Below are 26,904 nucleotides of genomic sequence, written 5' to 3' on the forward strand. Positions count from 1 at the left end.
AAAAAAATCCACGATTATTGAAAAAATATTTTTTAAAAAATCCACGATTGTTGAAAAAATACTTTTTAAAAAATTAACGATTATTGAAAAAATATTTATTAAAAAAATCCACGATTATTGAAAAATTATTTTTTAAAAATCCACGATAACTAAAAAAATATTTTTTAAAACTCCACGATAATTAAAAAAATATTTTTTAAAAAAACCACGATTATTTAAAAAAATATTTTTTAAAAAATCCATGATTACTGAAAAAATATTTTTTTAAAAAATCCACGATTACTGAAAAAATATATTTTTAAAAAATCCACGATTATTGAAAAAATATTTTTTAAAAAATCAACGATTATTGAAAAATAATGTTTTGAAAAATCAACGATTATTGAAAAAATATTTTTTAAAAAATCCACGATTATTGAAAAAATATTTTTTAAAAAAATTCACGATTATGGAAAAAAAATTTTTTAAAAAAATCCACGATTATGGAAAAAATATTTTTTTAAAAATCCACGATTATTGAAAAAATATTTTTTTAAAAATCCACGATTATTGAAAAAATATTTTTTTAAAAATCCACGATTATTGAAAAAATATTTTTTTTAAAATCCACGATTATTGAAAAAATATTTTTTAAAAAATCCACGATTATTGAAAAAATATTTTTTAAAATATCCACGATTATTGAAAAAATATTTTTTAAAAAATCCACGATTATTGAAAAATTATTTCTTAAAAAATACACGATTATTGAAAAAATATTTTTTAAAAAATCCACGATTATTGAAAAAATATTGTTAAAAAAATCCACGATTATTGAAAAAATATTTTTAAAAAAAATCAACGATTATTGAAAAAATATTTTTTAAAAAATCCACGATTATTGAAAAAAATTTTTTTAAAAAATCCACGATTATTGAAAAAATATTTTTTAAAAAATCCACGATTATTGAAAAAATATTTTTAAAACATCCACGATTATTGAAAAAATATTTTTTAAAAAATCCACGATTATTGAAAAAAATATTTTTTAAAAAATCCATGATTATTGAAAAAATATTTTTTTAAAAAATCCACGATTATTGAAAAAAAATATTTTTTAAAAAATCCAAGATTATTTAAAAAATATTTTTTAAAAAATCCACGATTTTTGAAAAACATTTTTTAAAAAATTCACAATTGTTGAAAAAAAATATTTTTTAAATAAATCCACAATTTTTAAAAAAAGTGAAGTTTTGAATATGAAGCCACTGTCCTGTAACCGAGTAACAACTATCTAGTATTGGCAACAAAATGAAATGAATGGGGTTTTCACCAAATAACACAGCAGATACAAGAAGGTGCATAGAGAGATGTGTTTACGTGTGAAATGGCGGAGGCAAGAGGAGTTGCATATTTTTTCGGTTAGTGGGTAACAACAAGAATTTTCTACAATAGCAAAACAAAAAAATAGAATCAACCAACCAACAGCAACAACAGTCATCCATTCATTCGACATTTCTTGCTCCAGCTTTGGATGCCTGTTACAGATGTAGATGCTGCTTGACTGTCTTGCCTGGCGGTGCTTGTACTTCAGCTTCTGGCCATCATGATGTTGAGCTACGTGCTGTTACGAACATTTTTAGAGAGTACCCCTACAACTAATAATAGTTGATAGATACAAGGAAGCTTTGGAATAAAGCAAAAAAAAAAGAAAAGATCACGCACGCCAGCAATAGAGTTTGGGAATTCCCGACTTTTGTTCATTCCCGGGAAATCGGGAATACAAATTTCTCATTCCCGGGAACCCGGGAATTCCCGGGACTATGACAAATCGAGTTTGTGGGGCATAGACGTGACAGAGAGCAAACATAAAGGAAATAAATACTCCTTATATGTATAGTTGTATCATTAGTTATCTCTTTGGAACAATATTAACGACGATACGCCAAAATATTGAAGGTACAAGTACATCATATATGGCAGCTGTTCAAGCCAACCAATTCTTCCTGACTAATTTGCGGAGATTACAGCTTTGTTCCTTTACTTTTTTAATAGTAAAAGTAGCAAAAGAGAGAAATTCTCTCTTCTCTCAGAAAACTGTGAAAATTGCCCCCACGTAACAAGTTTTGCACAAAAGTAAAAAATGGAAAAATAGTAGATCTGGCAGCAATGTCAAAAAACAAACATGGCTGCTTAAAAAAAATAACAAACAAAATAAATTTCACTGTTTTTTTCTTATTTAGATTTTTATTATTTTATTTTATTTCTTTTTATTTTGCTTTGACAAAGCGCGTAGATTTCTTTTTTCCTTTTACCTTAATTGTCAAATAAATGTCAAATCAGCAGTTTGACAGATTTTCCACTTTTTACACAACGAAATTTGTCGAGCATAAAGTAGTAAAAGAGGAAGCCATTTTGAAGCTCTCTCCTCTCACTCTCTTAAAAATTGGTTCCAGTTGTACTACTTTTTGGGGTTAAGGAACGCTTTCCGAGTTAAAAATGGTAAAACTTGAAGAAACTTTAACGTAAATGAACAAAGCTTATATAAATTGCTGTTTCCCACGACCATACTCGCAAAGGCTTCCTTTTTATCAAAGATTGCTGTGCGACTCCATTTTTTAGGTCAATGATATGGGAAGTTCTTTTTATGGTTCGAAGGGCGTGTCGATCATAGAATAAATCCTTTGATAAAGGATTTTTACGAGGTCGATTTTTTGTGTACAAAGCTTCACAACTGCATCACGGTAGAACCAAAGATATAGAGGCGTAGTTATATGAACATACATACTATAGTTATTACTGACCTCCATTCCTAATATACACGATCTGCCACTTGCACATTATACAGTTTTTAATATTGCAATAATTTTGGAGAAAACAACTATTCTAATCGATCACAGAATTTATTTCTTAGCAAATAAATATACTTCAAGAATGCCATTAATAAAAATATGGACTAGAGCAACAAGAAATGACTCCAAAAAGTTCAGAATTATGTGAGGTTATACAGGCTTCGAATTCCAGAAAAAAACAATAATTGTTGAGAGAACCAAAATGTATGTACTTTGTACGAATTATCGGGATGTTTACTATGGACCCTAAATGATCGGGAATTACGAATTATCGGGACATGAATAATCGCTATGCCACTATATTTTCAACATTAAATAACTATAAGACAAATAATATAAGACTTATATATGAAAAATACAAATACCCGTATTCCCGGGAATTTCAAAAAATTTCCCGGGAAATCCCGTCCGAAAAAAATCGAGAATTCCCGGGAAATCCCGGGTCGGGAATTCCCGACCAGAAACTCTAGCCAGCAACAATAGCAACTACTACAACAAAAGAAATACTCCAGAAACGAATGACAAAAATAGGAAAAAAATGAAAACTAGAAAAAAATACTGAAAACAATTATTGTCAGAGTTAACAAATAATGTTGCTTGGAATAGTACAAGTATTTTTGTCTGTCCGTTTGTCCGTCCGTCTGCCTGCCTGCCATTCTCATTTGCCCAACTGCATGTTGTTTGTCGGTCTGTCTGTCTGTCGTTCTCTCCAACATGCCCTGCAGAACTTAATCCGTATGACAAATATTTTAAAACTCTGGAAATAAATTTCATTTGATATCATCGCTTCTCTGCTTGTTACAGAGACGCACACAATGACATCAAACTATGGCGGTGATAACTGCAACACGGCTATGGCTATTGTCCCTGCTTAGTTTTTTTGTTTACATTGACTGCTGCAAAATGCAGGCTCAACTGGGTGTGGGGGCATGTGGGTGGCTGGGTGGATGGATGTGGAGGAAAAACTTATAGAAATTGTAAGAGATGATTCTCAGGCCATTGAAAAAAGCCTCAATAAAATACAGCTTTATTTTCAATCAAATACTTGTGTGATAAATACAACGAAATGAAAAATCAGACAGGGTAATCCAATGATATTGGATAATATTAAAACGAACACAAGTGCCAAGGAATGCTTCTGGATACAACTGCTTCTTAGTGGTAGATAGAGGGGGAGGGAGTGAAAAGGTAATTTATGAAGAAAGTTTCTATTATTTTGGATAGCAAACAATAAGAAGAATGAGATGGATGTCAAAGTGCAACAAATTTAGAGAATAATAAAGATAATGTGTAACGACTTTTCTAACGGTGAATGTTACTCTTTATTAAAAAAAGTAAGTCTCACTGACTAATATAGGTTAAATTGGGAATGATTAAAAATGTCATGTGTTCGCAGAATAAAAGTGACTGTTAGACAGGCGGAACATAAACTCTAAATAGCAATTATAGAGATTTGTAAATTGTGTTGCAATCATTGAAGGGTAATATAAATAAAATTGAGTCTATGCTCTAAATTATTATCCTTGGAAAGGTTCGTTTTAGCCCGGTTTAGATAAAATCCGAACTCGATCTAAGAACACAAAAAAATCCACGATTTTTAAAAAATTATTTTTTAAGAAATCCGCAATTATTTAAAAAATGTCATGGTTATTGAAAAAAATGTTTTTTTTTTAATTCACGATTATTGGAAAAAAATGTTTTTACAGTACATATGTTTTAAAAAATCCACAATTATTGAATTTTTTTTTAAAAATTCACGATTATTTTAAAAAATAAATGGTTATTAAAAAAATGTTATTTTAAAAATTCACGATTATTAAAAAAAATCACGATTATAGAAAAAATATTTTTTAAAAAATCCACTACTTTTGGAAAATATATTTTTTAAAAAATCCACGACTATTGGAAATACCTTTACCGTTGTTATGGAGGCGGCGAATACAAGTTGTTAAAACAAAAGCGATTGCAATTTTCCGAAGGAGTGGATCGATATAGTCCATATTCAAACTTTATCTAAAATTTGCAGAAATATTATGATGTGCAAAGTATGGACCAAATCGGTTACTGCCTTCGAGAGTTATCGTGCATACCATTTTAGTGAAAATTTTGAACTATTTTTTTAGACAAACAAATGAGTTTTTTGTTTTTATTTTATTATTTTATTGATCCAATATTTCGATCTTCTTTGATGATCATCCTCAGGGATTGACTTAAAAAAAACATTTGTTATATAAAAATATAAACAAAAATTAGAAATGTGGAAGAAGAATTTGTTGTGTGAAATATCAATGTAATTATTGTTTTTCTAATTTTTGTTTATATTTTTATATAACAAATGTTTTTGTTTATTTTTAAGTCAATCCCTGAGGATGATCATCAACGATGATCGAAATATTGGATCAATAAAAATAATAAAATAAAAATAAAAACAAACAAATCCCATTTAGGGATAGGTAAGTCGACTTTCGATTAATCGATTAGTCGACTTTTTGCAGTTAAAAGTCTAAAAATCGTGGTCGACTATTGGCTGGAGGGAAAATCGCATAATCGATTATCTTGTGATCGATTTTCGACTTTGCCCATTGATTGCTGACTTGGCGGTTTTAAGCTGAAAACAGATACAACGTTTGATTAAAGTTTTGCGTTGGGCGTCGAGAAAAAAACAACAACAACAGGGCGACGACGATACCGAAGTCCAGCGTTTATCTGTTTGTCGGCATATATTTCAAATGAATTTGAATTTTTCGGCATCATGCCCAACAGTGTAAAAACGGCCAAAACGACACAAAACTTTACCCAAACGTTGTATCTGTTTACAGCTTTACAGTTTTGGCGGTTTTACATTTACCTGCGTGAAGTTAGCAACGAAAGTTAGCAACGATAACAAAAGTTATCGAAAAATACAGGGCGACACAGAACGCCCAAAATTTGCATTTAATACGTTTTTTCCAACTGTGGGGACGAAAAATAGCTACGAATATAAAAATTTAATTTATTTATTAATTAAAAATAAGCTCCAATGTATAAACGTACACAAGAAACTATACATAACAGGAAAGAAGGAGTCCTCACGAGCATTTTGGCATACTCGATATGTTCCACATCAGATTTTGTAGAACACAATTTCCAATTTTCTGGTTTCCAACTGGTGGTCAACACAGAAAATTGGCTCTGGAAGCCACAATATAAAAACGTACACAAAAGTCTCAACGCCAAATGAAAGAGGGAGTCCTCACGAGCATTTTGGCATACTCCATATGTTCCAGGTCAGTTTTTTGTAGAACAAAGTTTCCAATTTTCTGTTTTCTAACTGGTGGTCAGGACAGAAAATCGGCTCTGGAAGCCACAATATAAAATCGTACACAAAAGTCTCAACGCCAAATGAAAGGGGGAGTCTTCACGAGCATTTTGGCATACTCCATATGTTCCAGGTCAGTTTTTTGTAGAACAAAGTTTCCAATTTTCTGTTTTCCAACTGGTGGTCAGGACAGAAAATTGGCTATGGAAGCCACAATATAAAAACGTACACAAAAGTCTCAACGGAATATGAAAGAGAGAGTCCTTATGAGTATTTTGGCATACTCCACATTTTCCATGTCAGTTTTTTGTAGAACAAAGTTTCCAATTTTCTGTTTTCCAACTGGTGGTCAGGACAGAAAATTGGCTCTGGAAGCCACAATATAAAAACGTACACAAAAGTCTCAACGGAATATGAAAGAGGGAGTCCTTATGAGCATTTTGGCATACTCCATATGTTCCAGGTCAGTTTTTTGTAGAACAAAGTTACCAATTTTCTGTTTTCCAACTGGTGGTCAGGACAGACAGGTGGTATTGTGGCTTCCATAGCCAATTTTCTGTCCTGACCACCAGTTGGAAAACAGAAAATTGGAAACTTTGTTCTACAAAAAACTGACCTGGAACATATGGAGTATGCCAAAATGCTCGTGAGGACTCCCCCTTTCATTTGGCGTTGAGACTTTTGTGTACGATTTTATATTGTGGCTTCCAGAGCCGATTTTCTGTCCTGACCACCAGTTAGAAAACAGAAAATTGGAAACTTTGTTCTACAAAAAACTGACCTGGAACATATGGAGTATGCCAAAATGCTCGTGAGGACTCCCTCTTTCATTTGGCGTTGAGACTTTTGTGTACGTTTTTATATTGTGGCTTCCAGAGCCAATTTTCTGGAAACCAGAAAATTGGAAATTGTGTTCTACAAAATCTGATGTGGAACATATCGAGTATGCCAAAATGCTCGTGAGGACTCCTTCTTTCCTGTTATGTATAGTTTCTTGTGTACGTTTATACATTGGAGCTTATTTTTAATTAATAAATAAATTAAATTTTTATATTCGTAGCTATTTTTCGTCCTCACAGTTGGAAAAAACGTATTAAATGCAAATTTTGGGCGTTCTGTGTAGCCCTGTATTTTTCGATAACTTTTGTTATCGTTGCTAACTTTCGTTGCTAACTTCACGCAGGTTTTACATTTTCAAAAGAAAACTCGAAAATCGACGAATGATCGATCATAATCGATTTTCTGCGGTTATGAAAAAATCGAAAGTCGAGTTTTATGACAAGTGTAATAATCGCCAGACCGAATAATCGCATTTTTAGTTTTAGACCAAAATCGAAAAGTCGAAAAATCGATTATTGCTTTCCATTACCTATCCCTAATCCCATTTGTTTTTAATTTAATATGACCTCAAGCCAAAATAAATATAAGGAAAATAGAGTCCAAAGGTCAACTATAACTTCATAACACGAAAATTTTGAACTTTTGTGGGTGAAGTACATAAAGGAGTGGACCGATACGGTTTATCTTCAAATGTAAAAATAAGTTTGATCAATTCGAGAGTTATCGTGCGCTCCAGTCACTAAAGATGTTGGGGGCTTTTAAATCTTTCGTGCAATTTTTCAAAAGAAACTGGTTCCTTAATGTTGTTCCATAATTCCAAATAGTTCCGAGAGCGATATAGTTCATGAATCTTTCTCTTTCATCGTTCTTTCTGTTTTCTTCGTCCCAAATAGTTCCGAAACCGATATAGTTGAATGAATCTTTTGGGTTATATCGGTCCACTCCTTCCGGTGCCTCCCCCTCAAAAGTTCGAAAATGTTCGGAAGAGAGTAACGAATTTGGTCCATTCTTTGTGCATCCTGAAATTTCTACAAGACTTAGATGAGGTTCCAATATGGACTCAATCGGTTCTCCTGCGGGTATCTCCCACACAAAATTTCGGAAAAGTTCAGTTTAGGACCTGCTCTCGAATCGCTTTGATTTTTGTTGTAACAACTTGTATTCACTGCCCTCCATACGATCGTACAAGTTTCATCGGGGGCAAGTCCATACTTCCTGAGAAAATAATCTGAAAGTTGAAAAACAAACCATAAGCCATATCTGTCCACTCCTTCAGGTACCTACCCCACAAAAGTTCAAAAATGTTCGGAAAAATTGGGCCACGATAACTCTTGATGGAAGTGACCGATTTGGTCCATACTTTACACATTCTCATAATATCTACCAGATATAGATCAGGTTCGAATATGGACTATATTTGTTCACTCCATCCCGTACCTCCCACACAAAATTTTGGATAAGTTCACTTTAAGACCTGATATTGAATCACTTTGATTTTTGTTGAAGCAACTTACAGTCGCTGCCTCAATTACGATGGTAAAATTTGTTTCAGGGGCAAGTCCATACTTCTTGAGAAAACAGCCCGAAGGGTGTAAAAACCCCCTATGGCACCCCCATGGTCTATGTCGGTCCATTCCTTTAAGTACCTTTCCACACAATTTTTGAACTTTAATCCTAATCAACATTTTTGTCGGTTCATACGACCAAAATTTTGAAACCCCCTAAATACATAAGTTTTTTTTTTGTGAACAAAGTGTTTAAATTTGCACAGGCTGAGGGTATATCTCAGAGCCGACTGATACTTTTTTACTTGTGTTATTATTTGTTGATTTTCCGCGAAAATAATAATAAAAAATAAATATTATTAATAGGGTTGGCGTTTTTTATTTGGCATGACGACTTCTATTTTGTTTTTCAAAATAGTCAGGCTAATTCCATAGTCATTGTTTTAATATTTTATTAAAACAACTTTAATTTATTAGTGGGAAAAAATTGGCGATGTTTACCAAGGGGTAAGGCAGGGAAGACAATAGTTTCAGATCTCGCTACAGATCTTTATCAGTTCCCTTGTTTTTCAACAAGAAACTTTTTATACCCAAGTGTCAATTGCTCGCTCAAATAGATACGTGCGCAAAGAAACACTCTGATCGAGAATTTCTTTGGCACAACCTAAACTCGAGCAACTTCACTTCTCAACTTCGTTGAGAATCGACGAACGCGTAGCAGTGGGGAAAATTTGGTTTTGTTTGCTAGTGAAGTACAATAGTACAAGTTTCACAAGGGTCAAGTCCACACATCCTGTGAAAAGAGTCCAAAAGCTGTAAAAAACCCTCTATGACAGCATGTGCAGTGGTTGGAGCGCTCGATAACTCATGAACGGATCGGCCGATTCGATTCTAAATTTGGCGTTTTAAAAATTTAGGCCACATCGGTCCACTTCTTCAGGTACGTCCTCCACAAAAGTTCAAAACTTTTAGCTTAATTGGTGCGCACGACAACTCTCAAAGGCAGTAACCGATTTTATCCATACTACTCTTATCGTAATATCTCTACGGGACATAAGTCAGGTTTGAATATTGACTATATAGGTTCACTCATTCGAGTACCTCCCACACAAAAACTTTTAGCTTAAATGGTGCGCACGACAACTCTCAAAGGCAGTAACCGATTTTATCCATACTACTCTTATCGTAATATCTCTACGGGACATAAGTCAGGTTTGAATATTGACTATATAGGTTCACTCCTTCGAGTACCTCCCACACAAAATTTGGGAAAAGTTCAGTTTGAGACCTGTTCACGAATCGTTTTGCTTCTTTTTGTAACAACTTGACAGTAACAAGACAGTACACATTTTTTCAGGTGCAAGTTCATTGTTTCTGAAAAAATTGTCCTAAAGCTGTAAAAACTACCATATGGCGTCATGTGTAGCGGCAGGAACGGACGATAACTCTCGAACGGATTAGCCGAATCGGTCCAAACGTTGGCCTTCGAATCCCTTCGATTTTTTAACTACTTGTATTCGCTTTCTCCATTACGACGCTACATGTTTTTTCGGGGGCAAGTCGTTACTTCTTGAGGTAATGGTAATGGCCTGGCGGCACTAACTAAGTACGTAAGATAACCCAGGTTATATGTCTGTTGGCCAAGCTGACGGATTCTTTTTTTTACTTGTTTACATTTTTTTAGATTTTGCGGCATTCGGAAGAAATTGGGCTATTCTTTGCAATTGTGCTTCCACATTAGCGGCCGTCTTCCCGCATGCGGGTCAGTTGAGCAGAGTAGAGAGTAGACTGCTATTTGTTGTGTTTGCAGCTTCTTGACATCCAGACGAATGCCCACCCTAGCTGCTACAAGTAAATGGCCCGAATCCTGGAATCGATCGGACATTTGAAGTGTCTTCCATATATCCAAACATGCTTGATCTGGTTTTTCCATGTGGGGACATTCACGTGGCCTTTGTAATTGGAATTATTCTACTTGTAATTCGAATTTTTCTATTTGTAATTCGAATTATTCCATTTGTAATTCGAATTATTCTATTTGAAATTTGAATTATTCCATTTGTAATTCGAATCATTTTATTTGTAAAAGCCAGATATATGTAAAATCAATATAAAAAATATTTTGTGATATTTTTGTTTCGAATTATAAATAAAATGCTTCGAATTACAAATGGAATAATTCAAATTTCAAATATAATAATTCGAATTTCAAATAAAATAATTCCAATAACAAATGGAATAACGCTAATTACAAGTGGAGTAATTCTAATTACAAATGGAATTCTCGAATTACAAATGAAAAGTTACCAATTACAACTAAAATTTTTTATACGGATTGTGGCAATTCTCTCTTAACCCAGAGTGAATCCGGAGATCATGTTTTTAAGTCTCGATAGACCATAAATCAAACACCTGGCTCATGTTTGGTTTCGTTTGTAAACTTTACGGCTGCCGATTCCATCGCTCTTCCAAGTACATCTACATGCATTTTTTATCGCCATTGTTGGCAGCTAATTATTTTAATCTATGGACATTCCACTATGCCAATCCTGTGAGTTTGTCCTGTAGTGATTGAGATTAATAGTCTCGAATCGCATTTCTGGAATGATATCTCTCAAAAATGACTATCAATCTGACGATATTACCCACGTTTTTATTGTTGTTATGGTTGACATATGTATACTGTTATATATATTCAAGGATAAAACGGAATGAGTGTTATTTCCAGTTACGCGTTGACAATAAATCTTTGCCTTTACGATGTCACATTGCATAGCAACGAATTTTCTCATATTTTACCCTTCAAAATATTCATGACTTATTAGTTGTTAAGTTATTCATTCATTTTAGTGTGGCCAACAAATGTCTTCCCGCTGCACTTGATTGTCTTTGGTGTTGAAAGAAATGCTCGCAAATTTGAATTGTAATTTTTCGTCATAAAATTCTTTTTTTTTTACCACAACCAGACATATGATTTCCGTTTCTTCACTCGGTGTTTTTTGGTGGATGTGTGTTTGTTGATGGTGTCGGTTCCAAACCTAACCAGAAAACTTCGTTCCCCCCAACCTCCATTTATGGCAAATTAAAATGTAATTAATTTTTAATTTTTCGTTCTAGAAAATATTATGGCTGAGTGCTGGCTGCTACGATAAATGATGAAAGTCGTTTTCGTTGCTGGAAAAGTTCTATATGCAAACATCCTGCCCACTGCTGTTCTGTGTGGTAAGCATTTCTTCTATCCAACACTATTGGGACGCAGACGACGACGCGGAGGAGACAGACGAAGACAACATCAGCAACTACTTACACATCAGACGCGGAAGCAACAACACCATTTCCATTAAAGGCGGCAACGAAAAACACCGCATCGAGGATTTATCTGGGCCATCATACATCCTCCGTACCGGGCTGTTGGAATTCGTTCGAATAAACAATGAAATTTTATGCCACATGTCAATATAAATGCGGTGCTGACAACAACTTACAACCATCAACAACAACCACACACAACTGCAATCTCCACAATTGTCATTTGGGCCATGAGATAATGGCCACTGGTGATAGTGGTGACCAGCCAGCGGACAATACAACGACAAACTCACCCTCCTCCCTGTACAGTAGTAGTTGCCCCCAATTGACGCAATATCGTAGTTTGCCCAGAAACCTCTATAGTGCAATTAGGAAACCATTGACATTATACGGCAGTGGCAACGGGAACAACGGCGACAGTTCGCAACAACAACAGCTTCAGCAGTCATTGTTGCTTTGTGGTGGAGACCAACCAACGTTACGCACCAGTTCCGAACAAGAGCTAAGAAAATCGACGGTTTTCGATAGAACAACGCATCACCGCCAATTAACTAATAAAAAGCTCATATTGTGCAACAAATGTGCAGTGTGACGAAGGTATAACCTTAGTTGTGAACATCCTCCTCCAGTAGCAGCAGCACCATTAGTGGACGTAACATCCCAAGAAGTAGCAGACGTACCACCACTGTTGCCACCTAAAAAATTTGCCAATCCTGAACTGCCGACAAAAAAGAAAAGTCATCCTGCCACAGACCACATACAAACGGTCTCCATTGCCACGGCAGCGGCTGTCGAAACGCAAAGAGTTTTATGTGAAAATTGTCGTTTCAATGATCAGCCAGTCGTTTGGTGGGTATCGTGTCCTCGTCTAGCACATCAACAACAAGGTTCCACACAAAGTCTCAAGGAGTTTACCAACACCTCGGCACAATTCCTAGCTATGCAACAACAAAATGCCAATGTAAATGTGAATAGCAACAGCAACAACAATAATAATACAAATATCAGCAACAACAATAACAACGAAATGAGAGCCCACAATAATATGAATACGCTCAGACCTGAAATTGCCAATATCTCTGGTAATGCAGCAACAATGTTACCCAAACCAGCCCTGAAAACCACCTCAGCAGGTGTCACATCATCCTCTGCCGCCGTTCAAACGGCACCCCAGCCAACGCCAATTGCCAATCAATTGTATTCCAAAGCCACTATTACCACTGCCACCGCCGCCACCACAATAAATACCCATGCAACAACCATTGCCAGCACAGCAACACCATCACCACCGCCACCACCAGTTTTAAGGCCGCATCATCATCGTTCGATAACAGGATTGTCAGGATTAGATCTTTATGATAATTATGGAGGTGGCTCCACACATGTACCCAGTTCAAACTATGGTTCCACATGTAGACGACATACCAAACAGCAGCAGCCACAACTACATCCGCAACAATATCACACACCACATCATCCGCATCAACAACAACATCTGCATCCTACACATCAACATCAGCAACAGCACCAGCAACAACAATACTCTACATGTTGTAGTTCCTATAATATAGACCATAAAATGCAAACACCCTCCTGCATGTGTGGGAAATTGTATCATCAACAGGTTACAAGAACACCGAGAGAAACACTGGCGCCACCCCCATCACATCATCATGTTGGCATGCATGCTGCAACGGCAGCGGCAGCCAATGCTAATCGAGGATGTAATCATAGTTTGTATTATGGTGAGTAAAAAAAATGGCTAAAGGTTGAATTATTTCCGTTTCATTTATTTTGTTTTGTTCCAGGTCCTGATAGCTGTGTCCATCAATTTGAAGATCAAGATTCAGGTTTTCCTGGTCTCAGAGACCAGGAATTTTATCTACTGCATCGTAATATACCAGCTTTAAGACGTACGGGTGTCGATACAACCGGCATACGTCAACATTTCTATCCGGATGGTGGTTGGGGTTGGATCATTTGTGGCATGTCCTTTTTGATACACATCCTGACGACGGGTTTACAATTATCCTATGGTCTGACTATGTTTTATGCCGTGCAGCACATACGAAATGCCAGTGGGAATGGTGAGTCTACAAATATTTTTTTATAACAAACTATCCTATAAAACAGGAAATATAACATACAAATTATAAAATATAAAATATAAAATATGAAATATAAAATGTAAAATAAAAAAATATATATATAAAATATAAACTATGAAATATAAAATATGAAATATAAAAAAAAAATCAAAATATATAAAATAAAAAAATAAAAACAAAATATAAAATTAAAATATGAAATTTAAAATATAAATTATGAAATATCTAACTATATATAAAAGAGCTTAGTGATAAGTGAGTGAGTAAGTGACTGAGTGACATGTATATCATCGCCCAGACGAAACCGCTGAAGCTAGAAGGCTGAAATTTTGACTGTGGGTTGCTCTTGGTGTGTAAGGGTGAGATAAGGCTGGGTTTTTGGAAATTCGACCTAGAAGGCAAACGGGAAGAGCTAGAATTCTGAAATTTGGAATGAGAGTAACTAATGGAGAGTTAGAAAGATGTTCCAAGGAAATGGTTTTGGAAATTAGTACTCATGTATGAAAAGTTCTAAATGGTACTAAATTTAGTACAATTTGGATTTGGGTGAACGGATAGAGCGGGAATTCTGAAATTTGGAATGTGGGTCACTGATGGAGAGTTAGAAAGAGGTACCAAAGGGTTTTTGGAAATTCGACCTATAAGTGTACTAAAAGTTACTACATTTAGTACCAGTTGTATATTTTCAACTGATATAGCTAGAATCCTGGAATTTGGTATGGAAATCAAGGTCGGGAAGTGGTGTTTATAGAACGAAATGGTTTTGGAAATTCGTACTCATGTGCACGAAAAGTTCTAAATGGTACTAAATTTAGTACAATTTGGATTTGGGTGAACGGATAGAGCTGGAAACCAGAAATTTGGAACTATGATTATTGTTAAAGTGTAATTTTGTAAATTCGTACTTATGTTCACGAAAAGTACTATATGGTACTAGATTTGGTACAACTTGTAGTTGGGTAAACAGATAGAGCTGCAAACCTGAAATGTGGATTATTGAGGTAGCTTTGGAAATTCGTACTTGTGTGTACGAAAAGTACTAAATATGGTCCAATTTAGATTTGGATAAATGGATAGAGCTGCAAACCGGAAATTTGGAATTATGATTACTGTTGTAGGGTAGGATTGAGTTATGGAAATAGCTTTGGAAAATTGTACTCATGTGTACGAAAAGTATTAAATGGTAATAAATTTGGTACAACTTGGATTAGCGTGAACGGATAGAGCTGAAACCTAGAATTTGTTATAATAATTACTGTTGGAGTACAGGATTGAGGTAGTTTTGGAAATTCGTGCTTACGTGTACGAAAAGTATAGTGACATTTGGAATTATGACTACTTTTGCGTGGAGGATTGAGACAGATTTCGGAAATTCGTTTTTATGTGTATAAAATACTTTTTGTACGAAGTACGAATTTCCGGATGATACTAAATTTGATTGAGATAGTTATTGAAATTCGAACTTTCGTACGAAAAATATTAAATGGTATACGAATAACGGTGGAATTCTGAAATTTGGTTAAAATTGTTCAGATGAAATTGTAAATAAGTATCGCGTTTGGGATATCGCGATGTTATTTTTGAAACGTTTACCTTTTATAAGTACTAAATTTTGTTTTTTGTTGCTTTGTTGGTGTTCAGATAAGGAGTTTTTGAAATGCATAGAAATTCTGAAATTAGGTATGGAAGTCGCTAAGGACTGAATTATTGAGTTGGTATTGGAAATACAAAAAATACAAAATAGTACCAAATTTGATGTTGGGTGAGGCTGGAAATTTATAGTTAGTGTGCGCAAAGTACGAAAGTGCAATAAATTCGGTATTGGGCTAAGGATAAGTTGTCAGTTTCACTGTTAGAGGTGTTAGTACAATAAGTGTACTAGAAGTATTAAATAGTACTAAATATTGAAGCACTGGTATTGAGAATGTCTATAATAATCCGCCTTTGAAAATGTATGCAATGTTTCTGAATGTAATATCATGGAGTTTTAAAATTGTATCGAATAGTGTGCTAATGCATTCATGTTAACGCGAAGGTGGTTTATAAATTTTACACTGAAATAAAGCAGTCAATTTGAACGTTTTAGAAGGTACATTTGAAAACATAGATCTATGCGACTATTGTTTTACAAGAAGGTTTTTATCCCCTGGGAACAAAAGGGCTAAATTAAAATGTGTAAAAAATAACAGTTATATATAGGGGCCACGTCAAACAAAGCGTGCGCATTAAGTAACATTTTTTGACTAAAGGTTTTCTACATGTTGATATCACATATGCCGAAATTACAGATACTTTGGTTGGAAAATGTGAATAAAATCTTCAAAATACCCGTACCGGTCTTATAAAACATGGAATGAAATTTAAAATGGGTATTTTTTGGAAATTCGAACATACGAGTAAGGTATGTCCATATGTACATTAGGCAATTTTCCTTGCGGCAATTGTCAGTTTGTGGGTGAGAGAGGGTGTTGAGAGGCAAAGGGTTACCATATACCTACGGTGACCAACCGTACTCTATTATAGAGGACAGTACTCTATTTTAGGTGTCCGTACTCTATTTTTTCACTGTACTCTATTTGTCCTCTATTTTCATCATATGTTCCCTATGTCCTCTATTTTTGATTTGTCTGACAAATCACCTGGTCTTGCAAATGATGTCCTTTCTCTTGTTCGATAGAGAGCGGGAAGGATAAAGCTCCTCTACAATCAATTTCACAAAAACTCAGTTTACTTTACGGCAAACCTTTTACGTGTGACTACCAACGTTTCAGAGTCAAGCCAATTTTGTTTCGACTCTGATTTCGGAGTCGACTCCGAGGAAAATTTCTAATAGCACTCAATAACATATACACAAGTTTCCAATTTTTTCCTATATGTTGGCCTTTTTCTGAGGTGTTCCTTGAAAAGAACATTTGTCGAATATAATACACAACTACAAAACTTCATTGTTTAAAACTATTGTAATAAAAATACAAGATCACCGAAATTTGAAACTCTGTGTTACAGGTTCTGAAGTGGTGCAGGCTTTCGCTCCGGAATATGAGCAATTTGAGATCATCTTCTTGGAATAACATTGATCATATTCTAGATCAAGAATGTGTGGGATCTAAAATAAATATTATAAAATATTTAAACATATCTTATCGTATATTAAGAAATCGACCCAGCTTGCAAATTCACGCTAAAGTTGAAACTCTAGTTCGATTGTCATGGAATTTTAAGTTTGCTTTAGAGTATTAATTTGACCAAAAAGTTCTTGAAATTCATTTTTGATAAATGCAGAAAAAATTGTTGCCCGGAGTTGGAGCCAAGTAATTTTTTCGACTCAATCTCCGACTACAGCATAATTGCTCGACTCCAACTCAGACTATGACACCCAATTGACTACTGACTACAGGATGTTGCTTCATCGCGTCGTCATCACGTACAAAATTGTGAAAAATGGTCGGACAAAAATGTTCACAATTCCATATTTTTTTGCAAATTAATTCTTCAAGTCCTGTAAAAAAACGCAATATGTGGGACGTCATACCATACTGAGTTCGCTTAGGCATTGTTGTCTAGCCCAAAAACTTATGTTGTAGCCCTCGTATGTGTACTCTATTTTCATCCAAAAATATTGGTCTCCGTACATATACCTCACCTCTCTCTCCAACAAACTGACAATTGCCGCAAGGAAAATTACCATATCTATTAAAATAGGTATTAGTACATCATCAAAATTTTCAGTGTCCACCATTTACATATGAAATATGGTTTATTTGTATATTATTCCCTTTCCGCATACGAAGTAGCGGGCATTTTGCTAGTATAATATAAAAGTTAAAATATGAAATATAAAAACTAAAATATAAAATACAAAATATAAAATACAAAACATAAAGTATAAAATATAAATATAAATATAAATATGTAATATAAAATACGAAATATAAAACATAAAAACTAAAATATAAAATACAAAATGTAAAATAAAAAATATAAAAAAATAAAATATAAAATATTAATATCTTCTATTATATAAAACTCAAATGACGTTCGTAAGTGAATCAAAAACTCGACCAATTTACAACCGATTTGTTTTACGTTTGTCTTAAAATGTTCGTATTTATCCAAGGAAGGATCTGACGTATTTGAGATATCGCGAAGATTCCGCTAAAATGCAAAAATATATTTTGAAGAAAGTTAATTGTTTCCTCACATTTCTTTGATGGCTTTTGTTGCCGACTATTTCCACGTTTTTCAAATTTTTAGCGAAAAGTGTATATGACGGAAAGTCAAAAAAATCTAACATTGATGAAGCCAAGATTTGCACTATTATAATTGCATCAAACGAAGTGTTTTTAATCAACGCTCAAAAATGTGGCTAAAAAGGTAATTTTCGCGGAAGCTATGACCGCGTAAATGAATAAAAACACGTAAATGGTAAAAACGCGTTGAAGCAAACGAGTTTTTTTACGTTGTTATTCGATTGACGGTTAAACCGTTTAAATAACGGATATCTGTCCAAAGTAAAAGTAGAAGAATAAAAATGAAGATTACCCTTCTAATGTATAACATTTCAGAATTTCCATTGCATCCCCCTTACGCATAATTTGATATGTATATTGACCATGTAGCCCAGACAGCATCACAGTAATCCACTGCCAAAGGCCAAAATTTAGTGCGATATTTTTTCGAAAAACCCTATTTGTGGAATACAGTATTTACAATATCCGTTTGATTGAGCGGGGACCCCAAGATATTTTAGTTTTTTGACGGCCCGGATCATACAAATCCATCCATTAGAGCGACGAAAACAGCAACTGCAAAAACCGAAAAATGTTCGTAAAATGTTTTTGGAAATATCGCGGATTTAGTCGCGTTTTCTGTGGATCTTTTCCTTTTCAATGAAACTGACACATCACTCGCGTTTTTGCGAAAACAGCGGTTTAAAAAATTTAGTGGCATGGGAGCTGTATCCGATTTATCCCAAAAATAGTGTGTGATGCTACATCCACGGTTCTTGATGGATTTTATCGAAATAGGTTTAGATCGATGTATTTTTTCTTGGATGATAGTGACATCGGATTTTCAAATTATAAGCGTGCAAATTATAAGCTTTATACCGTTTTTTGCACTCTACGCTGCAGGCGATGCCACATCTTAGCGGCCAAAGTAAATACTGGCAAATGTGTACAAATTGAAATAGAAGAATTCGGTGTATTGGTAAACCACATGCGCATCAAGCTATTTTGAGGATTTCGCGATTCACACGCATTTCAAAATGAAAATTACCCGATAGAGTTTTATTTCAAGATTATATCCCAAGGAACACAAAATCTATTTGAACTTGATCTTCCGTTAGATGTTAGCGTGTATTCAAGAAGTGAATATAATAAAAAATGTGATTTTTTGCGTGAAATTTTATTAAAATGTTTGTTGTTTATCAATAGTTTGCCTTCTTGTGATTTCTTTTGTTTTAGTATTGTTCGGCTACAGGCTTTTTTAATAAAAAGACTTGATGTTCTATGTTTTCAAGTTTTCTTTATTTCCAATATTTCGAGACTCCAATCGAAATATTGGAAATAAAGAAAACTTGAAAACATAGAACATCAAGTCTTTTTATTAAAAAAGCCTGTAGCCGAACAATACTAAAACAAAAAAAAAAATTTATTAAAATAGCAGAATAACTCCGACCTATTTTTACTACATTTTCTTCAACTAACCCACAAAATAAATTTTAATAAATATTTTCTCTTACAAAAATTTTATAAATTTTCTCAATATATTTTTTGTTTTTGCTATAATATGCAAACCACTAAACGATATATAGATTACGTACATATTTTTATATATTTTTCGGATGCATAAACAGCTTGAATTGTATTAAAACAAGTTGCAAGCTAGCAATTGTTTTGAATTATTTCCTATTGCCTTATTTCTTTTTCACTAAAGCTATGGGACCTCAGTAAACATATAGTATGCAGGAAGCCATAAATTAACAAAGTTTCTCGATACAATGAATAGCGTTTTTATAAGATTTATTCTAAAAATCAGAATTGTAACCGCAATAACTTTTGCGCTGCATATCCAAAATTAGTATCTAGAACAGATTTGGGAATGGGAATTTTTCCTCAATCCATGTACCAAAAATCGTACATGTAGCGTCAAACAACTTTTTTAAATTTTTTTTAATGGAATATAAAAAAATGCTGACTTTTCCTAATATACACAAATTGTGACATTTTATGTTTTAGTTTTATCAATATTTGAAATGTTTTATTTACGACAATTAAATTTGCATTGAAATTATTTAAAGTATAGCATTACTTTATATTTTATCTTGGTCGGGGTAGCGAAGCGCACCGGGTTCAGCTAGTAGAATATAAAATCTAAAATAAACAAGTAAAAAAGTATTAGTCGGTTTTGCCGGCAGAGATATACCCTCAGCCCGTGTGGATTGAAATACTTTGTTTCCCAAAAAAAAACTTATGTAGTTAGCGAATATTTTCGAACTTTAATGAAGGAAGTACCGGAAGGAGTGGATCTATAAGCACCACCTTCGAATTTCATCATATTTGAAGAAATATTAGGATATCCAAAGAGTTGATGAACGCAGTATTCGGTTCGAGCTCTCCAGCCACTACATATGTTGCCATAAGGGTTTTTTTTTACAAATTTCGGGATGTTTTCTCAAGAAGTATGAGCTTGCTCCTGAAAAAACTTTTACTGTCGTAATTGAGGCAGCAACTTGCATTCAAGTTGATTCTACAAAAATCAAAGTAATTCAAGAGCAGGTCTTAAAATGAATTTATCCAAAATTTTTTGTGGGAGGTACCCGAAGGAGTGGACCGATTGATACCATATTGGAACCTCATCTAAGTATGGTAGATATTTCACCATATGCAAAGTATCGACTAAATCGGTTACACCCTTCAAGAGCTATTGTGCGCACAAATTTTCCGAACATTTTTGAACTTTTGTGGGGGAGGAACCGGAAGGAGTGGACCGATATAACCCACCTTCGAACTTAAACTAAGGACAAAATATTACGAAGGCCAAATTTTGGACCGAATCGGTTGATCCGTTCGAGAGTTATCGTGCGTTCCAGCCAGCAAGACAGGCCGACAGGCGGACGGACATTGCTCAATCGACTCCAAATTGTCTGAAACGGATTTCTTCCAAACATACTTGGGGTCTAAAACCACTATTTCGATGAGGCACAGTCCAAATTGTCTGAAACGAATTTCTTCCAAACATACTTGGGGTCTAAAACCATTATTTCGATGAGTCAAATTTTGCCCGTATGAATGTGTATATACTACCCTCGTTAGAATAAATGCTGAGGGTATAATGAATCAAATATTTGTCAAAAAGCAGAAGTTTGGCAATAGTTCGAACGAATTTGTTTTCGAATCGTCTTAGTGAAACAGGTCATTAATTTATTTCACTCAGGTAGATTTACATCCAATCTGTCGAAATAAAGAGAAATTAATAGTGTAAAATTATATAACCTATAACCTAGGAATACTTATAGTCGAAAAGGCTTTAGGAGTAGTGTTACCTCCTTAAACATACAAAAATACCATAGTAGCACCATAACAGCCCTGAATGGGTATCTTCTATATTTATATTTAAAATAAATTAATATAATTATAGCATTCCATTATATTTTTTGTTAGTTGGGGTAGCGAAGTGCACCGGGTTCAGCTAGTATATATATAAATAAAGTATAAAATATAAAAAATAAAAAATTCAAATATAAAATATAAAATACTAGCAAAATACAAAAATACACTGTCAATTTTGTTGTATTAATACCTATTTTACATGATATTTAATTTCATTTAAGTTCTGTTCATACTACTTTAGTTCGAATTTCCTCACCAAAAACCCTTTTTTCATGTTTAGTTAGAACCTTATACCGTTTAAGGGTATTTAAATTTTTTTTCACATTTCCAACCGAATTAGTTATAATAATTTGTGATATCAAATTGTAGAAAAACTTTGTTCATAAAATGTTACTTAATGTGCACGCATGGCCCCTATATAACAGTAAATTTTCTTGTGGCATTTCAAATTAGGCCTTTTTGTTCTTTTAAAAGAATCATTGCATAGATCTACGTTTTCAATGAATTTATTAAAACGTTCGGAATACAAATTTTGTTGAAAAAATACGTTTGGCATTATTTAGAAACCATTTTTACGTTAACGTAATACCAATAGTACACTATTCAGTACATTTATTCAAATCAAGGACCTTAACTCAAATTTTCCAGTTTTAGCTCTACTTGTTCAAGCAATGCCAATTTTATTACATGTAGAAACATCACATACATTTTAAAGACGGATTTTCATAAACATTTCATCTATCGGTTCACTCAATACCAGTGCTTCATTGTTTAGTACAATTTAATATTTCTTGTACACTTATTGTTCGATTACGATTAACAGTGAAACTGACAAATATTTAAATAATAAATCAGAATTCCACCTCTATTCATTAGCCCAATACCAAATTTATTGCCCATTTGTAGGGTTTCGGAGTCGGAGTCGGAGCCGGAGTCTACGAGTCGGAGTCGAGCAATTTTGCTGGAGTCGGAGTCGGAGTCTGACTCGAAAAAAATAACTCGATTCCGACTCCGGGCAAAATTTTTTCCACGTTATAGAAGTATAACATAACATTTGGAACAAGAAAAATTTTTTTAAAAATCATTTTTTTATTTTAAAGGAAATGTTTAAGAAAGCATATATGAAAACGGTATATTATACTAATTTAAGGGACGATTCACAGGATATTTTCTATCCTCTGAAGTCTAGTCTATTCATCCCTATATTGTTGATGTAATTGATTCTTTACATTTTTGTAAACAAAAGTAATGCTCTGTGACAATCGAATTAAGATTGGACCTGTAACCTCTTTCGTCAGAAGTCTTACTGCTCTTTCCACAAAGGTCTATTGGTATTCTCATCCAGTTTTTTATGAGAAGTCAACCTTGTCTTCTATTAAAGACTGTGTGGTCTCTATGGGAAATCTTACTGAATACCCTGTGGCACAAAATGGAATTCAAGATCTAGGGGTGGAAAAATTCCTTTTCGGAATGAAAGCCCCAATAGAGAACCCCAAAGGATCCCATAGCTGAAATTTCTGACTTATGACATAATGAATTTTTTCATTGACCCCCATCCATCATTGAGAAAATAGCGTTATATCTCAGTTTGGAGACATTTGTTCGCCAGGAACAGACATAGTCCGAGTTTTCTACACACTCACATACGAAATTCAGTGAAATATATAATCATAGTTTTCATGAGAAAGGATCGGGTAAAAGTGATAAAGAAGTGAAAACATGGCTATATCGATTTCTGGTCCTAGTGGACCGACCCTACATAAAATTTTCCTAGCAACATTTTTGTAGAATATTTTCATGCACGAAATCTCATCGTGTGCTAATTTTTCAGTTCCCGAAAACTTCCATCTGCCTACGTGCTGGGTAGAATACACACTATATCTCAAATATTTCCACATCAATGTTCAAAATGTGTATGAATTTCAGAAAAAAGTATAATGTATAAATATCATAGAATAGGTAGTAAATTTTTAAGTCGATCGGAACAATATTGCCTTAGTGTGAGCGTTGGATTGGAACAATTTATTTTATTTTGTTTGCAGCATAAACTGTGTTTTCTCGAAATCGGCCACAAAAATATATGACAATTTGTTTATTGGTTTTCGAGCTAAAGTTGGCACCCCACAATGCTTTAATAAAAACAGGGTTTCGTAGACGGCCTCAAAACTTCGTAATATTTTTCTCTTTCTGATGAAGAAAACAAAACTGCCAAAAAGTTACGTAGTTTTCTCGGAAAAAAATCAAGAAAAATGGCTGTTATTGAGCTTTACAACTGGGGGTCTTCTTTTGAGGCTAAGCACACTAAAATGTTGCCTTACATCCAGTTTGAAACTTGGTCATGAATTGCCTATAATTGTTTTGCATGTAGTCCTTATGATTTGTATTGCTACTTCATTTTCACTTATTTTGAAAGCTTAGCAATTTTCTCACACGGAAGAATTCCGTCCAGAATATACTCGTGCAAAAAAGGAAAACCGACAGAAACGTTCTAACTTTGCTATTTTTCAATGTAAGAGTCGGCAGAAACAATATTGATATGTTCGAATGTATTCCAACGAATGTCCTTTATTATGAATATGTAAGGAAAAGTAACACATTAGCCTATATAGGCCAAAATATAGGAAAAAGTTAACAATTTGTGCAAATTTTATTCATTTTTAGTGGTATAGGATTTTACTCTCGGAGTCGACCCGGAGTCGGAGTCGGAGCCGGAGTCGTGAAAAAAACTCGTCTGGAGTCGGAGTCGGAGTCGAGCCAAAAATACCTCGACTCCGAAACCCTGCCCATTTGTACTTTTCACACACTAATAATATAATTCCAGCTTCATGCATACACCCAACACCAAATTTCAGTTATATCCCCTTATGCAATACAAAAATGGTACTAAATTTGGTACTTTTAGTAGGTACAAGTTTAAAAAAATATAGTTCACTATGTCCCAACTCTGATACTCATTTACAGCTCTATCTGTTCCCCCAAAACCAATTAAAGTAGTATTTTGTACTTATCTCCTATCTAAATGTCAAAAACAATTTCGACCAAATTATGTGCCTTTTAGTAGTTGTCGTATATATAAGCACTAATTTCGGGAATCTTCTACATACCAACAGTAAATTTAATATAAAAATTTATAATTCCAGTTTAAGCCAGAAAGCCAGAAAGTTATAAAAACCCCCTATGGCACCATATGTAGTGACTGGAGAACTCAAACCGAATACTGCGTTCGTCCACACTTTAGATATCGTAATATTTCTTCGAATATTAGAGGAAATTCGAAGGTGGAAGGAGTGGAACTTCCGGTACCTCCCCCACAAAAGTTCGAAAATATTCGCTAAAACGGTACTCTAAATATTGTCGAAACTCAGTTTAAAAAAGCCCTATCTATCGATATCCCCTCAAATTTTTGCGCTTTAATTCTATCCATATTGTTTTGAAAACCCCCCTAAATACGTAAGTTTTTTTGGAATAAAGTATTTCAATCCACACAGGCTGAGGGTATATCTCTGTCGGCAATGTCGACTGATACTTTTTTACTTGTCTTAATTCCAAATTTCAAGTTTCCAGCTCTATCCATTCAACCAAAAACCAAATAGTACTACATTTAGTACCATTTAGCACTTTCCGTACACATATATGAATACTAATTTCCAAAACTCCCACCATATCTCAACCCCACACTCTAACAGCAATCATAATTCTTAATTCCAGGATTCCACCTCCATCGGTTCATCCAAACCCAAATTGTACCAAATTTAGTACCATTTTGTACTTTTCGTACGCACGAGTACGCATTTACATACCAACTTTCATATATCGACACTACTTCCCAACATTGATTCCCACACCAAATATCAATTTTCTAGCTATATCCGTTCAAAATATACAATTGGTACCATATTTAGTAACTTTTAGTACATTTCGTACACTTGTAATTCGAATTTCCACAAACCCTTTGGTACATCTTTTTAACTCTCCATCAGAGACTCTCATTCCAAATTTAAGTACGCTTCTAGGTCGAATTTCCAAAAACCCAGCCTTATCTCACCCCTACACACCAGCAGCAACCTACACCCAAAATGTCAACTTTCAGTCAGTCACTGTTTTTTTATATGTATAGATTAAATATAAAATATATATAGATATATAGATTAAATATAAGATATAAGAATAAAGATCATTAAAACCGATTACCATTTGTTTTTTGCTATTCAATATTCTTAATGACCTTTACGAATATTAAAAAAATTAATCAAATTTTACCCTGTAATAATTTATCTAATATTCCTCTTGCAGAATGGATTGGAGCATTAAGTTGGTCCATATCCATGCTGGTTGCACCATTTGTGGAAACTCTGTGTCGAAGAAAATCAACAAGACTGCTTGCCGTGGTTGGTGGCTTAGTGCTATCGCTTGGCATATTGTTTACCTCATTTGCCACAGAAGTTGACCAAGTAATATTCAGCTATGGTAAGTTAATTGTTGGCAATAAATTTACTTGCTCCCTCACCATCGCGTGCTCATCCTTAACAATTTATTTTTTCCAGGCTTTGTCTTTGGCATCGGTGTATCGATGGTGCGAGAAACTTCAACCATAATGTTGGGTAATTATTTTAAAAAGCGACGCTTATTTGTGGAAATGGTGGCAATGTCTGGTGAAGGTGTGGGTATAGCTTTATTTTCGGTGCTACTAAAAGAGGGTGTGGGGTAAGTGTGGAAAATTGATTTTTTAAACTTGGCTATTAATCATATTTTCCTCTTTTTTCGGTTTGGGGGACAATAGAAAAATGGGTTGGCGCAGTGGTTTACAAATTGTGGCTGCCTTAACATCGATAAGCTTTTTTGTGGGTCTATTATATAGGCCAGCCTCCTTATATCATCCGCAACGAAGGGCCATACAACATTTGAAGAATCAAAGGAAGAAGGTAAGGATGCAGAGAAGAGTTTTGAAAAAAATTGTGTGACTTTTTCTTCTTCTTCGTTCCAGCTGCGTGACCATAAAACCAATAACATACCAGCGGAACCAAATATTATAAAGAAAATCATACAAGACATATCAAATCTGAAATCGGGTACTGTGAAAATTTTGCTCTTAACTTCGGCGGTGGCAGCCTTGGGTATTTATACGCCCATGTTCACTATGGTAAGTCGAGGGGTTTTGAACTGCGGTTTCTTTTGAGGAGTAAATATTTTTCTTTTAAATTGTAGTCCCTAAATGCTGCCAAAGAAGGCTCCGATGTCCAGGAGCTGGTGTTGCTGCAAACCATGCTGGGCATGTCCACCACCTTGGGTGTGGTATTGGCCGGGGTCCTAATACGAAGGCCATTTGTGGTGCACAATTTTGTTATATCCACACCGATTATATCCCAGGCAAGTTTACCAAACGACTAGAGGTCGGGGATT

General features: G+C 34.3%; 1 protein-coding gene across 3 annotated transcripts in view; it reads left to right on the plus strand.

Annotated features, from left to right (window-relative positions):
* The window catches only part of LOC141395421 (uncharacterized), a 169,827-nt gene that overhangs the window by 140,070 nt on the left and 2,853 nt on the right, over window positions 1–26,904 (plus strand). For all 3 annotated transcript variants that reach the window (XM_073971261.1, XM_073971260.1, XR_012410630.1), the window contains 7 exons: window positions 11,592–13,528; window positions 13,592–13,870; window positions 25,798–25,971; window positions 26,049–26,208; window positions 26,285–26,426; window positions 26,489–26,644; window positions 26,710–26,871. In XM_073971261.1, the coding sequence (XP_073827362.1) occupies window positions 12,724–13,528; window positions 13,592–13,870; window positions 25,798–25,971; window positions 26,049–26,208; window positions 26,285–26,426; window positions 26,489–26,644; window positions 26,710–26,871 (1,878 nt within the window). In that variant the 5' untranslated portion in view covers window positions 11,592–12,723. Of the gene's footprint in view, window positions 1–11,591; window positions 13,529–13,591; window positions 13,871–25,797; window positions 25,972–26,048; window positions 26,209–26,284; window positions 26,427–26,488; window positions 26,645–26,709; window positions 26,872–26,904 lie in introns of those variants that run through there.

This window comes from Musca autumnalis, unplaced genomic scaffold (assembly GCF_047663935.1).
Source record: "Musca autumnalis isolate F117 unplaced genomic scaffold, ASM4766393v1 scaffold_2, whole genome shotgun sequence".
Lineage (NCBI taxonomy): Eukaryota > Metazoa > Arthropoda > Insecta > Diptera > Muscidae > Musca > Musca autumnalis.